This window comes from Notamacropus eugenii, chromosome 4 (genome assembly GCF_028372415.1).
Source record: "Notamacropus eugenii isolate mMacEug1 chromosome 4, mMacEug1.pri_v2, whole genome shotgun sequence".
In the NCBI taxonomy this organism is placed as follows: domain Eukaryota; kingdom Metazoa; phylum Chordata; class Mammalia; order Diprotodontia; family Macropodidae; genus Notamacropus; species Notamacropus eugenii.
In genome coordinates, this window is record NC_092875.1 from 22,554,757 (window position 1) to 22,571,589 (window position 16,833).

At 50.2% G+C, this 16,833-nt stretch overlaps 1 protein-coding gene across 1 annotated transcript; it reads left to right on the forward strand.

Moving 5' to 3' along the window:
- The first annotated feature begins 20 nt into the window (after window positions 1–20).
- Window positions 21–16,127, forward strand: MMAB (metabolism of cobalamin associated B). Its single transcript, XM_072600165.1, has 9 exons — window positions 21–379; window positions 6,227–6,288; window positions 8,163–8,256; window positions 8,453–8,510; window positions 11,499–11,571; window positions 11,832–11,929; window positions 12,570–12,634; window positions 14,485–14,544; window positions 15,769–16,127. The coding sequence occupies exons 1-9, from the start codon at window positions 36–38 to the stop codon at window positions 15,854–15,856; spliced, it is 942 nt and encodes a 313-aa protein (XP_072456266.1). The 5' UTR covers window positions 21–35; the 3' UTR covers window positions 15,857–16,127.
- Window positions 16,128–16,833: the final 706 nt, after the last annotated feature.

Sequence of the window (16,833 nt, forward strand, 5' to 3'; positions counted from 1 at the left end):
TCGAACCGGAGCGACCCTTTGCCGATTGGCTATGGATGAATCCAATAAGACCGAGGGACGTGCAGCACGTGGTTCGACCACCGCCCCCGCTGGGCGTCTGGAGCCAATCGGAAATGCGTCTCAGGGTCAGGTCGGCCCTCGGCAGAGAGGCATTGGCCAATCGGACAACGAGAACACGCCGTGGTGCGATTGGTGGCGTGACCTCGGGGGCTGTACGGGATCGAGCAGGGTCAGGGTTCAACGCGATGGCTCTATGGAGTGGGGGCGGCCGAATGTGCCTGGGCCTAGGCCTGGGCCTGGCCCGTCTCGTCTGCGCGCGGGGGTTGCGGTGTTCGCGTAGGCAGGGCCGCGGATCCCAGCAAGGGGAAAGCGCAGAAAGGTGAGTCCTGGGTTCTTTGGCCAGCAGGCCCAAGGTGGCAGCGAGTCCCGGGGGTGGCCGACCGTCGCCGCGGCATCGCCTTGGTAACGTCGCGTCACCGTGACGTCAGCGCGGCGGCGACGTAGCCTCGCTCTGGTGTCACCATGGCAACACCTGGGCGTCCGGACGTTTCCATCCTCCCTTTTTTTTCATGTGCCCTAGGTGAGGAGCCCGGAGACTCAGGTTCCGATTCTGCGCTGCCACAACTTAACTCTGTCCTAGGCTCTTTAAACCCACTCCATCTTGATCAGTCAGTCAACAAGCATTTATTAAGCACCTGCTGTGTGCCAAGTGCGGAGACTATTGTTTGTATTGGGAGCTCTCCCAGAAAAGGAAACTCCTTCCACCAGTGCAGGCAGCGCCTCCTAGTGTGGCCAAGGCAGGACTTGAACTCAGGTCTTCCCGAGATGAAGCCGGCTCTGTCTCCTCTGGGCCACACTCACACCCATTAGTGATGTTATCAAGATAAGAAATGAACCGGGTCCTGCCCCAGGAAGCAGCTCGGGGATAGTGGCTGCCACGTGGGATCTGAGTTTGAATCCTGCCACCCACATTTACTGTGTGACCCTGGGCAAGTCACTTAACCTCTGGCTGCCTCCGTTGAAAATGGAGATAATGACAGAACCTTAGGAATAAGCTAGTGTGTCTCATTCAGTAAATGTTGAGCCCCTACTGTGTGCCAGGCACCGGGGATACAAAAAGAGGCAGAAGACAATCCCTGCCCTCCAAGAACTTCAGTGTGTGGGGAGGAGAGAACACACAAACAGACATACTAAGCAAACTGTATATGAGATCAGTCGGAAATGAGGTGCTGAGATTAAGGGGTGGGGGAAGGGTTCCTGTAGAAAATGGGATTTTAGTTAAGACTTGGAGGCCGCCAGGAGGTGGGTAGTGGGAGAGGAGGGTTCTTGGCCTGGGAAACAATCAGAGAAAATGCCCAGAGCTGAGAGGTGGAGGGGCTTGCTGCTGGAGCATCCAGGAGGTTGGTGTCACTAGGTCAGAGTATGTGTCAGAGATTCGGGGGAGAAGACTGGAAAGGTAGGAGTGCAGTGGGTCATGCAGGTTTTAAACACCCAACAGCATTTTGTGTTTGATCCTAGAGGAGGTAGGAAGTTAATAGAATGGGGTGAAATATTGTCAGGTGGTTTACTTTAGGAAGATGAGTTTGGCAGCTGAATGGAGGCTGATCAGAGTGGGGAAGACACCGTGAGGGAGGCAGACCCCCCCCCCCCTCCTCTGCAGCTGTTGTAATGGTCCAGGTGTGAGGGGATGAGGGCCAGCACCCGTGTGGGGGCAGTGTCTGAGGAGACAAGGGGGAGTATCAGGGAGATGCCAAAGAGGTGAAATCAACAGGCATTGGCACCATCTTGGATCTGGGGGGTGACAGATAGGAAGGGATCCAAGCTGACTCCTAGGTTGGGAGCCTGAGGGACTGGGAGGATGGTGGTGCCCTGGACAGTAAAAGAGAAGGTCAAAGCAGGAGGGTTTGGGGGGGAAAGAATGAGTTCCTTTTTTGAACATGTTGAGTTTAGGATGTCTGTGGGACATCCAGTTTGAGATGTCTGAGACGCAAGTCTGTGAGTCTGGAAGTCAGCACAGAGACTGGGGCAGGAAAGGGAGATTTGAGAGTCATCAGCATAGAGATGGTCATTCAATCCGTGGGAGCTGATGAGATCACCAGGTGAAGTAGTCTAGAGGGAGAAGAGAAGAGGGCATCTGTAGAATCTTTCACAAACCTTAAAGTGCCATGTAAATGTTAGCTGTTATTCTTCTAGAGAATAAGACATACGCATATAAAGCAAATATATATGTATAGTGTATGCATGTGTGTATAAATACAAGGTAATTTGGTAGGGCATTCGCAGCTGAGGGATGTGGAAAGGCTTCATATGAAAGAGAAGCTGGAACAAAATGGGGCACAGCTTGAACAAAGGCAGGGAGGTGGAAAATAGAATGTTGTAGATGAGCAGACAGGCTGCTTTTGGCCAGAATGGGTTAGGAAAGGGAGTATCGTGTGTAGTAAGCATGGAAAAGGAGGCCGGAGCGTGGTTGTCTTTAAATGCCAGGGGGTTCCATTCTTTATCCTAGTTGGATAGATTGCTGCTGGACCTTTTTTAGAGCAGAAGACTTTTAAGAAGGACTGATTCTATTGGCAGTTGTTGAAGGGTGGTTTGGAGAGGGAGAAGCTTGAGGCAGGGAGGGTGTTGCAGTAGTCCAAGAGAGAGCACTGGCCTATGATGATAGGTTGAAGATCTCACATCTAGTCCAACTCCCTTGGTTTACAAATGGGGAAACTGAGTCCCAGAAAACAAGGGAAGTGGTTTACCCGAAGTCCTGCAGTGCTGTACCAAAGTCAGTAGCAGAGCTGAGTTTGAGCCCAGACTTGGGTTGTTTGACTATGGATTCCATAGTTGGAAGGCACTGAGCTTAGAGATCCCTGATCCCAACCCATCCCTTGGCAGGAGTGGTCTCCCTGACCCCCTGGACAAGGCTGGTCTTTATCTGGAGCCCCGGCAGCCTGGGAGGCAGCCCGCTTCTCCTCCCCACAGGTCTTTGCTTCTGTCTCACCTATGTCACTTTGTCCTTTACCTCTCCTGAGGCCAGCAATGGCTACGTGGAGGCTGGATTTGGAACCCAAGGACTTGGGTGAAAATCTTGGCTTTGCTACCTTCTACCCTTCAAGGTCCTGCCGCTCTAAATCCACAATCATATGAGTCCATTCCTAGGGCAGGTCGGTCCCTTGCCTCGTAGGATGACGACAGGCCACCCTTAGAACAAGTAACCATTGTTGCCAGACCAGACTGACTAAGGTGACCCATGCCCTCACCCCATAACCCAGGGCATAACCTAGGTAACCTATCGTGAGAGAGGCTTTCCTGGGCCTCAGTTTCCTTGGCTGTAAAATGAGAGAATTGTATGAGCTCCAAGGTGTCATCCTGCTTTACAGCCATGATGCTTTAGTTACTTCGTACCCAGCACTGCCACCACCAAGGGCAGCCCCCTGCCCCAGGAAACCCCGCTGCGGCTCAGGCCTCCTCCCATCCAACCCTGCCTCGATAACCAGCTCCTGGCATCTTACCCAGGTGTCGTCTTCCTCTGCCCACATGGGCAGTAGATGGGGATCACAGATTTCATGATGGGACTGGAGACATCAGAGGTGCCCCCAGCATGAACCTCTGATGTCTCCAGCCCCATCATTTGACTGATGGGAGAAGTGAGGCCAGCATCATACAAGCTAGTAAGTGTCTGAGACAGGATCTGAACCTATGTCTTCTCGCCCAGGGCCTTGCCCACAACCCCACACTGCCTTTCTCCATTTCTATTTCCACATCTCCCATAGGTATCCCTTCCTACCCCTCACTCAGGCTCTAATCCCCTTTTCCCCTCCAGACTGTCTTCAGAGTCTCCTCCCTGGCCTCCCTGCCTCGAGCCTGTCTCCAGTCCGTTCCACTGTCCCCTCGGCGACCAAAGTAACCTGGCGGGTCTGACCCTGGCACCCGGCCCCACAGTCTCCCTGTTACCCCAGGATCAAATGCTAACTCCCCTCCTCAACAGTGAAAGCCCCACCTCCCTTTCTTATCTTCTTACACATTACTTACATGGATTCTTGATTCCTACGTTTTGCTTCTCCCCTGCAGAGCTCCATTCTCCACCTCCAGCTCTTTGCATAGGCCATCTCCCCTTCTTGGAAAGCTCTCCCTCCTTGCCTCCACCCCTTCTCAGTCCTGCTTCCTTTTCTTGTGCAGGAGGCCTCTCCTGGTCCCTCCCTCTTCTACTAGACGCTTCCTCTGGCCACTGACTGTCCATGCCCGGGCTGTATCTTGTGTGCACCTGTTCACATACATGTTGTCTCTTCCACTAGCATCAGCTCCTGCAGGGAGGAACTGTCGGCTTTTTTCCTGGTGTCTCCAGCGCTTAGCAAAGTGCTTGACCCAAAGTGTATGTAAGAAATTCTTGAGAATTGATTCAGATTGCCCAACAGGGCCAGAAAAATCCTTTGGTTCCAGGGAAAAGTTGTGATAATTATCCATGTGGTTCAAGAAATTCATTAGAATCCTAACCTTAGGGAATCAGAAGACCTGAGTTTACTTCCTTACAGCTACTTCCTTACTTTGTGAATCCTCATACAAATCACTTTCCCTCAGGAGCCTCAGTTTCCCCATCTGTAAAGTGAAGAGGATGGACAAGAGGCCTTTGGAGTACCTTTCAACTCTAGCATTCAGGGATTCTGTGAAGTGGAACCTATTTACAAAGGCAGGTTATTTTGGGGTATTTTTAATAAATGTTAACAATTATGGATTCTCCTGAACCTTCTAAACTGTTCGGACCCACCCTTTGGACTTGATCCCAGTCAGACTGTGTGGAGCCACAAGGAGACCTAATGAGTATTAGCTTCAAGGCTCCACCTTTGGGACCCACAATAGGGTTTTCTAGCCCACTCTGTTTAGTATCTCTGATGACTTGGGACTGTTTGCAAAAATCAGGTCCACTTTAAAGTGAAAAAAAAAAACACCTAATACCCCTGAAAATATTCCAAAAAGTTGAAAGAATCCTACAAGGATTTGGAGTCAGGGAACCTGAATTTTACTGACCTGTGTGACCATGAGCAAGTCTTCACTCCCTGCTATGGCCTCAGTTTCTTGACCTGTAAAACAGATCCTCTCTAAAGCCCCTTCCAGCTCCGAGTCCCCTGAGCAGACCCTGCCAGGACCCAATGCCCAGGATCCCCCAGGCTCCCAGTCTTTGTGACAACCACCCCTCCCCTCTCTTCCCAAGTTCCCTTGGCCAAACAAAGGTAACTGAGCCCAGGCTCACCTCTACTCAGCAAGGCTTTTTAAAGACCCTACTGTGTGCAAGCTGGTGAGGATGCCAAGGTTAGGGATGGCATATACAGTCAGTCACTAAGTGTTTATTCAGGGCCCACTGACAAGGGAGCGTTTGGAGGCAGAGGGGAAGGGAGTACATACTGAGGCACAGAGGGAGGACCAAAAGGCAGGAAAGTTGAAAAGGATGCAGTAACCAAGGCCAGACCGTTCAGTGCTCAGAAGGGGATCACACTCACTGTTTATCACAAAGCAGGCCCAGGGGCTTCCTAGCCTCATCTAGAACTTTCCACCTCTTGGTTTCCATTGGTCTCATATTGGGAATGGAAAGGATCTTTAGATGGGTGGGACCGAAGGGGATCAATGTAAGTGACTTCCACTGGCCTCTGTGGCCATCCAGCTCTCCTTTATACCCCCCAGTGGTACAGATTGTGGCCCCTCTGTGCCCACCCCTCCTGAGCTACTCTGGTTCACTGAAATCACCTGGTCCAGCTGGTGCACCAAGGACCTTCCTCAGCTTCCCTTGACAACCGGAGCACATGTGGCCTTCCACCCAACCAGCCCCTCTCCTTTCTTCACATCTCCCCAGTGGGCTACAGCTCGTGTTTTTACCCCACTTTGTTGTGAGGATGTGATCTCCTTCAGCTTCCCTGCTCAATGGGTGCTATTGTTATTTCCCATTTCAGAGGAGAGAAAGGAGTCTCAGGTTAAGAGACTTACCTAGGACCACTCAGGACCTCCTGACACCGCATGCCATATAGGCTGGTCTGGTAAAAAAAGCCGGTGGAGGTGGGACATCCCTGTGGTTGAAGCTCCAGGTGTCACCTGTCCTCTCCCTCATGCTCTTGGACTCCTAGTCTTTAAAACTGGAGGGCAAGAACCTCATCTCCCATCTCCTTGGGAGTCACTGATGCCCAACAAAGGACCTCGTGCAGAGTAGACATCACTAAGTGGATGACTGACGTTGAGGTCTGTTTCTCCACAGGCCACCGTCTTCATCAGAGACAAGGAGGCTGCCCAAGATTTACACCAAAACGGGAGACCAAGGTAGCGTAAGACTCTGCAGGCAGAGAAGCCTTGGGATGGCACAACCTGGCTTTTCTCTCATCTCCATTGAAAGCTCTGCTTTCTGACATCTCTGCTGTTTCTGAGTAGATCCCCCTTTTCTACCCCTGGGCCTTCCCTCTGAACAAAGAACATTTGAAAAGTGGATAAAAGGGGGTCAGCGCCTTAGCCGCAGCAGACAGGATAGTCAGGACCCCACCCATTCCCGGCACCTCTGCCAGGAGAGACCATGGGTCTTTCTGCTGAGCCACATCTGGGCACACTCCATTGTGATGGTGTGCCCCCCCCCACATTGTTTTCTGGGTCCTGCTCGGTTCTCTCTGCATCTGTTCGAATCCATCTTCCCCTTCATCTGTGGGCCTCACATCCATCCTTCTTAGTGCCCAAAAAGGCTGCATTGCGTTCACACACTGTCCATAGCTCCACGGACAGGCCTGTCTCTGAGTAAGTATGTCTTAATTACAAGGCACGTGTCAGCCTCACAGGTCTGGACACGTCCGAGTCGGGGATGATGGGACGGATGCAGGCTCAACGTGGAGCTGAAGGATCCAAGTGTGGATCCTGGTTTCCTGCTGCTTCCTAGCCGGCTCACTTTAGAAGGGTCATCTGAATCTCTCTGACCTGCAGCTTCCTCATCCTCAGTGACTGGGTCAGAGGACCCCAGGAAAGGCATCTCCCTTGCGTTGAAACAGCCATGACTGCTGACATCCAGGGTGCCCCAGAGATTTTTTTTAAAAAGGTAGAAATAAATACTCCCCAAAGACACTGGACAATAGCCTGCCTAGGAAAAATGTCAGAGGAAGGAAGAAGCTAGCCGGGTGAGGGCCTGGGTGCAAGTTCTGAATGTGAAGCCCCAGAGTAGTGTCCCCACCACCACATGGCCTCCCAGGCTGCAATACGGGCTCATCACTTACATTGCTGCAGATCAGTGCAACCTCCTGGGCCCTCAGGCCCTCTCAGCCCCCTGGCTGGACCATGCTGGGCCCCCTTTTGGAAATCTCTTTGTGTCACAGTCAGAACTTGTTTTGTTTGTCCACTGTTGCTGTTGTAACAAAGTTCGGTTTTCTGTGTTATAGGCAGGTTAAGGACGGGCAGCAGAATGGTCAGGGCACTGGGTCGGGAGTCAGGAAGACCCAAGTTCAAGCCCAGCCTCAGACATTTCCTAGCTATGGGACCCCGGGTGGGTCAGTGAATATGTGTCTGCCTCAGTTTTGTTATCTGTAAGATGGGAATAATAATGCCATCTGCCTCCCAGGGTGGTTTGTACAGCACTTTGTAAACTTTAGAGTACTTTGGAGATGTTAGCTATTATTATTTATCAAGGACCTGTTTTGTTTTCTTCTTACCACTTAAAATCAGGTGACCTGGGCTGTGGGCCTAGATCTGTCACCAACAAGCTGTGGTAAACTAGGAGTTTCACAGAAGTCTAAGTTTCTGAAGTTTTAGTTTCTTTTTCTGGAAAATATGGAGATGAAACTAGATTTCCAAGGCCCCTCCCAGCCCTGACATCCCCTATTCTGAGGCCCCTCCCAGCCCTGACATCCCCTGTTCTCAGGCTCCTCCCAGCCCTGACATTCCCTGTTCTAAGGCTCCTCTCAGCCCTGACATTCCCTGTTCTAATACCATCCCAGGACTGACAGTCTCTGTTCTAAGGAAAGTGTCTCATTGCCCTTAAAACTACCCTCATAATTAGAATAACACCGAAGCAGGTGCTTTGTCAAGTCAGAAGCCATGTAACAGACAGAAAGGGTTTATGGGGACAGCCCCCAAAGAGAAGCCCCCAGGCCCCCTCTACCCCACCTCCCATGGCTAACTCAGAGCAAGCTCCTGACCTTTGTTATCTTGTCCTTATGCAGGTTTTTCCAGCACCTTCACTGGGGAAAGGAGACTCAAAGATGACCAAGTGTTTGAAGCCTTGGGGACAACTGATGAATTAAGTTCAGCTATTGGGTAACTAAGCTGTGGTTGGGATCCTAGTTGACTTTGCCTTGGGCACATCTGCAGCCAATGACTTCAGTCACCGCTTGCACCCCTCAGGGGGACCTCTACTTCTGCTTCCTGGATTGCCTCAGTGGCCCAGAATAGCCGAGAGGTCTGCCGAGCTGTGACTCTAGCTTAAACGGTGACTTTTTCTGGTTCCCTTTAGGTTTGCCATAGAAGTCATGACAGAAAAAGGCCACACGTTCGTGGATGAACTTGAGAAAGTGAGTAACAGCAGCCCCTTTCCCCACGGTGAATGACCCAGCAGGGGACACACTTCTCGTTCAGCCTCCTTTCCTCCCTCCCTCCTACTGGAAAGTGCTCTGGGGGGCATCCTCCTGGAAGGGACCAGGAGACACATGGAGCTGCCCTGTGTTGTGAGCTATAAGTCAACCTGGCTTTTTTGGTATAAAAAATCAGGTTTGACCTATATTCATTCACTATGTAGGTCAATTCTAGTCTTAACTTCCTGCTTTCTCTGAAGCATGGTCCCTGGCCCCAGTTGCTGCCTGAGCCAAAACCAGCTGGGGGAAGAAGCCTCTGTTGGCAGTATACCCAGTATATAGGAACCATCTCCATTTGGTTTCCATGGTGGGGGATTTTTTTTGGAGTTACCCTACTAAGGCCAGAGGTGATGCTACACTTGGCTTCCCCACTTAGACTCAGTTTGGGGGCAGGCAAGGACAATCCCTTTGTATCAGAGGCCATGGCTGCTTGACAAATACGAAGGGTCCACTGTCAGATCCCAGCAAAGAATTGCCATTAGCTCATGCTTACAAATATATGCCCTTTATCATAGGAAGAAAAAAATCCTTCCTTTCCTTTATTTTTTAGTGTTTTGAACATTATTAAGTGCTATATTTTATCTTCTAATGTGATAATTATGTAATCTTTACTTTTTTCCTGGTGTTGAAAAGATTTATTATATCAAAGGTTATCCTGATCTTAGCCATGCTTGCATCCCAGTTATAAATCATATTTGGTCATAATAAGATTTTTTTGTGTTGCTCTGCTCTGTTCCTGAGTATTATTAGCAGTGTAATCCTAGGCAAGTCAGTTGAACTCTCCAGGACTCAGTTTTTAGGTCCTGGTAAAGTGAGAGGTTTGACCTTGATGACCTCCGAAGCCCCTTTCATGTCTAAATCTATTATTAAAAATTCTGTGTCGGTGTGCATTAGTGATCTTGACCTAACCTTCTCTCTGCCTGGCTTAGGGATCAGAACCGTATGCCATCTTTCTCTCTTTGTAGAATCAGTCTGGATAGCATAGAAATTACTTTTTCTTTAAAAGTTTGATCAGATTTGCTTATGAATCCCTGTGGACTTGGTGCCTGCATGCAGATCTTCCCAGTTTGTCTAAGACTGGTCTATTTAGACTAGATTTTCTACTGGTTATTTTTGATATTGGGTCCTTTTGTAAATAAGGAGTCATTTGTTTAGATTCTTAGATTATTAGCACAGATTTGTGTATAATCGTGCATAATTTTAAAAAAATTTTGCCTTCGCTTTGTCATTTCTAATTCGGGGTTATTCTCTTTTCTTTTTTTTCTCTTTGTTTGTTAGATTTGTTGATCTCTTAGAAAACAGCCCCAGATTTTTCTTTATTATTTCCCTTTTTGTTTTCACTCATTAATCTTTACTGTTGTCTCGGTTACAAATACAGACTCAGCTCAGTAAGTTCCTCACTCCCTCTCTTACTGATTTAGGCATTTAACACTCTAAATCTGCCCCTGATGATGCTTCGGCTTAATCCTGCTGATGCTGATGGGAGTCTGTGCTGAGGAGACAGGATCCACGTAGAGGAGGATTAGACTGCTTCTGCTTCATCCCAGATGGCAGGACAGGGAGAGCAGTGAGTGCAAGCTATAGAGAGACAGATTCTAGCTCTGTGGTAGAAAATCTTGCTGTCCCAGATGTCCCAGAGTGGAATGTGGATTCCCTGTCAATGGAATTCTTCATCCAGAAGTCAGATGCCTGTTAGGTAGAAACATCCTAGCAGAGATTATCTGGTACAAGATGGACTACATAGCCACTGAGTTCCCTTCCATCTCCCAGACTCTGTTCATAAGGACAGCCCCTCCATAGTGGGGGGCCTGGCGAGCTTTCCAGAGCAGATTGGAGATGGGCGCCCCGATAAACACAAGGCCAGGGGAAGGATGGAACATCTCTATACACTTTGATTTGAGGCTCATGAGCTTGAGCTCATGGCTTAAGGGTCCCCTGAGAGGTGGGTACCTCAGAGCTGGTAGGTGCCCTAGTGTTATCTGCTCTGAAGCTCATGTTACAGAGGAAAAAACTGAAGCCTGGCAGGGTAGGAGGGGAGGGATTTATTCTAAGTCACAACAGCCAAAGTGGCCACACTGGGCCAGGGAGTTAGAAAAAGGCAGCTTTTCAGCCTTCAAGCCTAGTGTTTTTTCCTACTATCCACTCATGTCTGAAAGCTGTTTATAAAAAGTAACAATAATAAGCACCTACCATGTGCCAGGCACTGTGCTAAGGGATTTGTAATTGTTACCTCATTGGATCCTCACGGCAGCCCTGAGAAGTAGGTGTTATTATTATACCCATTTTTATGGTTAGGGAAACTGAGGCAGAGGCGAAATTACTTGCCCTGGGTGACACAGGAATAAACAAGTGGATTTGAACTTAGGTCTTCCTGATTCCTGTCCCAGGGCTCTAACCACTGCACCACCAACTGCCTCCAAACTTCTGAAATCAGGCTCCAAATTCACAGATCTCTTTCATACAGGAGCCATTTGGTAGACATTTAAATCTGGAGTCCAAGATCAATGTGTCTCTGCTTACTCTGTGATCACAGTAATAGCAGTCACATTTAGTACTCCCTCTGTGGTGTCCTCCTCTTTCACAGAGGGCCCTATGTGAGCTTATGAGGGAATTAGAGGGAAAGATGATGCTCAGACGCACTTTGTGAACCTCAGCCATTTAGAAAACAGGTAAAAGCTTGGTTTTTTTGGCCTGTTAGGGCTAGACAAATCAAGGATGTCAGCTTTAGAAAAGACCAGTAGTCTAAAAGTGTGTGTGTGTGTGTGTGTGTGTGTGTGTGTGTGTGTGTGTGTGTGTGTGTGTGTGTGCATGTGCAAGTGCGAGATGGTCCTAGGAGGGAGGGAGGAAAGTTGATGGGAAGAGATACCTCTTCCCTCCTCCAGCCATCCCAAGCAGATCTGTATCCTTACCTTCTGCTGCTCTCCCCAGGTCCAGTGCAGGCTACAGGACGCCGGCTCAGCCATCGCAACACCGCTGTCTTCGGCCAGGGAGGCTCACTTGAGTAATTCTCTCCTTATCTGATCCTTACAGAGGTAGAGGCTCCCTCTGGGCATCCTAGGCACAGCCTCCCTCGTCCTGGGCCCTCTGTCTGAGAGTGAGCTCTGTTGTTTGAAGACAGCCAGGAACCCAGCCATGGCAGGGAAGCCCCTAGAGGGAGAGGAGAAGCTGTGTCCTGGGGAAGAGCGAGGGCATTCTGCCCAAGGCTCTGCAGTGAGCATTGGCCTCATGAGGGTTTCCTTGGGCTTCTCTGTTCTTCTGCAGAGCGCACAGCGTTCAGTGAGGATGCCATCCAGGATCTGGAGCACTGGATAGATGCATACACCAGCCAGCTTCCTGCCCTCACAGCTTTCATTCTGCCAGTATGTACTGGGAGCATTGAATCACTTGGGCTTTGGCCAAACGCGTGTGTATGTCTGTGTGTCTGTATCAGTGTCTCTGTCTGTATGTGTGTCTGTGTTTCTGTATGCCTCTGTGTATGTGTCCGTCTGCCTGTGTGTGTGTCTGTGTCTATGTGTCTCTGGGTGTCTGTATGTGTGTATGTATTTCTGTGTGTCTGTATGTGTCTGTGTATCTGTGTTTCTGTGTGTCTATATGTGTATGTGTCTATCTACCTGTGTGTGTCTGTGTCTACATGTCTCTGTGCGTCTGTGTGTGTCTATCTGTCTTTGTGCGTCTGTGTGTCTATGTGTGTATGTGTCTGTCTGCCTGTGTGCGTCTCTGTGTGTCTGTATGTGTGTATATGTGTCTGTGTCTCTGTGTGTCTATGTCTATCTGTCTGTATGTGTGTATATGTGTCTGTCTCTATGTGTGTATGCGTCTGTGTCTGTGGGTCTCTGTGTGTCTCTGTCTGTATGTGTGTTATCTGAAAAAAGTGGGGGCTTCTGTCATCCCATCTCTGTGACCTTTGGGCATGGGCAGGAGGTGCAGCTCTTCCCAGGCCTTCCCCTGTAATGATGGCACCACAGCCCATCAGAGCCAACGTCTTGTTTTCTGTTTCAGTCAGGAGGCAAGAGCAGCTCGGTGCTCCACCTGTGCCGAGCCGTGTGCCGCAGAGCTGAGAGATGGTGAGAGACCACAGGACAGGAGGGAGGGATGGCCTGAGAGCAGACATGTCCTCCTCCTCCTTGTGTTTGCCCCCCTCAGCCAGCCCAGGCTTTCATCGTGAGCGAATGAATGAGTGATGAGTGGATGAGACTGAATGATGAACAAGTGAGGGACTGAGTACATGAGAAAGTGACTAACTGAGCAGATGTATGAACGAGTAAATGAGTTATTAAATGAGTGGGTGAGTGAGTGACTGCGTGGATGAAGAAGTGGATGAATAGCAGCCTGGCAAAGAGAAAAGGCCATTGGGAATCAGGAGTTTTCTGTCACATCCTTTGGGCCTCAGTATCATCCTTTCTAGGAGGGGAAGGAATCAGAAAGTGGAAATTCTTGTTCCAGGTGTGCTGCTACTTAATCACTGTGCTCTTAGACTGGTCACTGGCCCTGTCTGGGCCTCAGCTTCCTCATTGTGCAGTGGAGAATTTGGCCTTCTGTGAATCATGGCCAGGGCTCCAGGATGCCTCAATGCCTGTGCTCATGGCTGGAGCGTTAGGAAGCAGGCACAAGTGTGATAGACACCTTCATTCAGCCAACATTTGTGAACCCATGAGTGAGCTATTGAGGGGACCCCTCGGCCTCCCCGCAAAGTCTAGAACCCCATTTTTAGAGGACAGGGAAGAGCACGAGAAAATGAACCCAAACCCTTCTAATGTCATTTTCCAAGGACATCACATTAAACATTTAAATGCTTGGCTTGGCGGGTGCCTGCTCTGCTCCCCTGCACATGGAGGAAAATGAAGTCCTGATGTGAGCCAGCGAATGGAACTGAGGAGGGACCAGAAAATACAGTCTGCCCTCCCATTGTTCCGGATCATTCGTGCTTGGGGATCTTCCCAGGCCCATCCTCTCCTCAGGCTGGCCTCCCATGGGCAGAGGGCAGAGGAAGCTGTCCTGGGGACGGGAGACCCTGTTTGTTTCCAGCTCCAGCTCTGCCACTACCAACACTGGTAATACTAACAGTCGTTAACGTTAAATAACAAAACCCAGCTCATATTGATACGGTGCTTTAAGGTTTGCAGAGCACTTTACCAGCCTCATCTCATTTGATCCTTATGATGACCCTGGGAAGCAGGTTCTGTTGTACTAGCATTTCTTTTTACTGATGAGGAAACTGGGGGGGCCGGCAGTTAAAGTGACTTTTCCAGGAACACACAGCTAGTTAGTGTCCGAGGCATGGTTCAATTTCAGGTCTTCCTGACTCCCAAGTCCAGCAGTCTGGACTACGCTACGCTACGTAGTGACCTTGGATGAGTCATAAGCCCTCTTTGGCACTCCATTTTCTCATCTGTAAAGTAGGAGGGTTGGCCCAGCTAGTCCTTAAGCCCCCTCCTTTCCCTCTGTAACATTCTGTGACTACGAGCCAGAGTTGCTCTGGTCAGGCCTGCCCAGCTGGCTCTCCATGATCAGCGACAGTCTCCCCAGGACATGAAGGCTCTGGGGGTTGCAGGGGAGAAGGATGTGTGAATGAGTTCAAGAAAATGGGGCTGTGGACAAGACCTGGAGAGTGCTCCATGGCTTGGGTGGGGAGGGTAATAAAGGCCCTCATCTTGGCCCTCCTCTGAGCTCCCTTCCTGGGCGTTATCTAAACACCTTTGCTGTGGATTTTCACAATCTCCTGTGTGGACACTGCCCATTCATAACATTGTGAGTCAGGAGGTAGACATGGGGTCAAAGACCGACCCTCAGTAAAGCTGAGGGAGACCCAGAGGACGACCCCAAGTGGAAAGAAAGTGAGGGGAGTGGCGCTGGAGGTCACTGCTCCCAGGCCACTGAGGCCAGTGATCTCTGCTTGCTTTCCTCTCCCTTCTAGTGTGGTTCCACTTGTCCAGGCCAGGCAGACGGATGCAAACGTGGCCAAGTTCTTGAACAGGTAATAAAACCAGTGGAAAGAATCCCATTCCCCAAAAGTTTCCCCCTTTGATGCCAAACTTAGCATTTTATCTTCACAACGTTTAGAAATGAGGGCCCTGTTCATTCCAACCTTCCAGCCTCAAGGAGGATGGACCAACACACATTGGCTCTCAAGGCAGTTTGGCCAGTTAGAGGGTGCAGACATGGGCATGGTCACATTGCTTCTGACATTTGGCACCATTGAAGGCAGCAGCTGGGTCTTATTCAGTCAGTTACAAAGCATCTACTGTTTCTGCCTTCAGAAAACTCCCATTCACAAGGACACAGTTTTGTGAGAGAGGGCACACAGGGTCCTGCACACAGTGGGTGCTTTCTCCATGTTTCATGAATAAGAGATAAATGGAGAAACTGATGCTTGACTGTGACAAGTTGGCATCTCTAGGTTGTCCTAGGATTGTGAAGCCCTGTCCCAGCCATGATCTTACTTGGTCCTTACTCCTGTGTGAGGGTAGAGGGCAGGGGGCAGAGTCCCCATTTTGTGGATGAGGCCCAGAGAGGGAACTGACTTGTCCAAGGTCAGAGCGGTGATGGGTTGAGACACGACAAGGTCCCAGGCTACTGACCCTCGGTCCAGGGCTCTTTTCTGTACTCAGTCCTACCTCCCAATAGTGAGCATCTATCCCCTCGACAAGGCTAATGAGTCATCTCTGTTGGGAGGTGCTACATTAGCAGTAATGGGCGTAGGTTTCAGGGGCAGATTCTCTGGGAACAAAACTTTCTGATAGTCAGCATTAGCAGCAGTGGGATGGGCCGCCTTTCCTGGAGTCCCTCTAGCAGAGGCTGGACAGCCGCCTATCAGGTGTGGGCTGCACAAGGTGGCTGCTGAGGGTCCTCACCCACTCTAACTCACTTGCCTGGGCATGGGTGCCCAGAGTCAGCCTATCCATTAGATTCCTGGCCCTGCTCCATGTGCCAGTGGCCTTCCTGCCAGGCAGTCAGGATTATGCTATTGGCCAAGAAGCCTGTCAGGCAAGAAGCCCTGGCGTCGGCCTGAGCTCACTCTCTGATGATAATTCACCACATGTCCAATTCATCAAACCAGAGTTGGCCGAGGACCCACCACCACCATTAAGTTCTGCTAGGGACCAATTGGCCATTTAAACATCTGCTTTTAACACTAATCTGGAAATCAGCTCCTCTCTCCTTTGGACATGTTCTGTTTGACTCTCTCTTCCCCCTCCAGACTCAGTGACTATCTCTTCACTTTGGCCCGATATACAGCCATGAAGGAGGGGAAGGAAGAAAAAATATACCGAAGACAGGACCCCTAAGGCTACAGTGCACGGGAGAAATCCTGGAATGAGGGAGGCTGGTACCCTCCCCCCGTCCCATCCCAGCAAGGTGGGGGCAGAGTTAGCATGTGTGGTGTCCTGACTCCGGACTGTCCTGAGGAAGAGCCTGAACCCCCCACCATGGACTCTGAGCAGCCAGTGCCCCAACAATTGGGAGGCACAGTGCCGGGCCTCTGAAAACACAATGATTGAATGCTTGTAGGCCAGATGCCCAAGGTGGCCAAACAATTAAAGGAATGCCTGAATCCTGTGTGTGTGTGTACACGTGTGTGCATGTGTACAGTTCCTAAAGCCCTCTCGTGGCCAACCTTTCTCCTCCAAGGATTCAGCAGAGCACTTGAGCACATCCACAATGTAAATGTGATTTACCTGTGCCAGAGGAGCCTTAAATGTCACATTTATAAAGGGAAAAGCCAGCAGGGTTTGATAGTGTAGTCACCCCGGAGCCATCCATCACCCATGAAGCGTGAGGACGAGGCCCAAGCAGATTTACAGGCAAGGGCTGCTAACAAATACTGGGCCCCTTCAGTACCAAATTGGGGTAGAGGAGGGAGGGGGCAGTGCACCGTTCTGCCCTGGCCCCACAGATGCCCCAGCAGACCCACAAATGAATGGGCCACCCCTCTTCCCAATTGCATCAGGCCTTTCTTGGAAGTGGGACCTTTGGAAAAATGAGAGGGCCTAGGGCTAGCTAATGCCTCCAGGTCAGCCCCATAGTTGTGCTGTATTTAAATTGCAGTCAGCCCCACTGCCTGCAAAAGCCCATGATGACGGTGAGTCCCCCGAGCTTGTAATTCCCACCCTTTAATGCCCTCCCGACCCCTGACCCAGTGTGAGGAAGAAATGGGCTGTGGCCCAAGGCCTAAGCAGGCTTCTATCTGAAATCAGAAATCAGTGGGGTTTTCAGACAGCAGTTCACAGCCTTGCCCAAGGGAGATTAGGAGAAAATGAGCCCC

Coding starts and splice junctions, on each gene's coding strand:
- MMAB (XM_072600165.1), top strand. CDS start 36: ATGAATCCAATAAGACCGAGGGACGTGCAGCACGTGGTTCGACCACCG. Junction 380..6,226: donor CAAGGGGAAAGCGCAGAAAG/GTGAGTCCTGGG, acceptor GTTTCTCCACAG/GCCACCGTCTTCATCAGAGA. Junction 14,545..15,768: donor GTGGCCAAGTTCTTGAACAG/GTAATAAAACCA, acceptor TTCCCCCTCCAG/ACTCAGTGACTATCTCTTCA.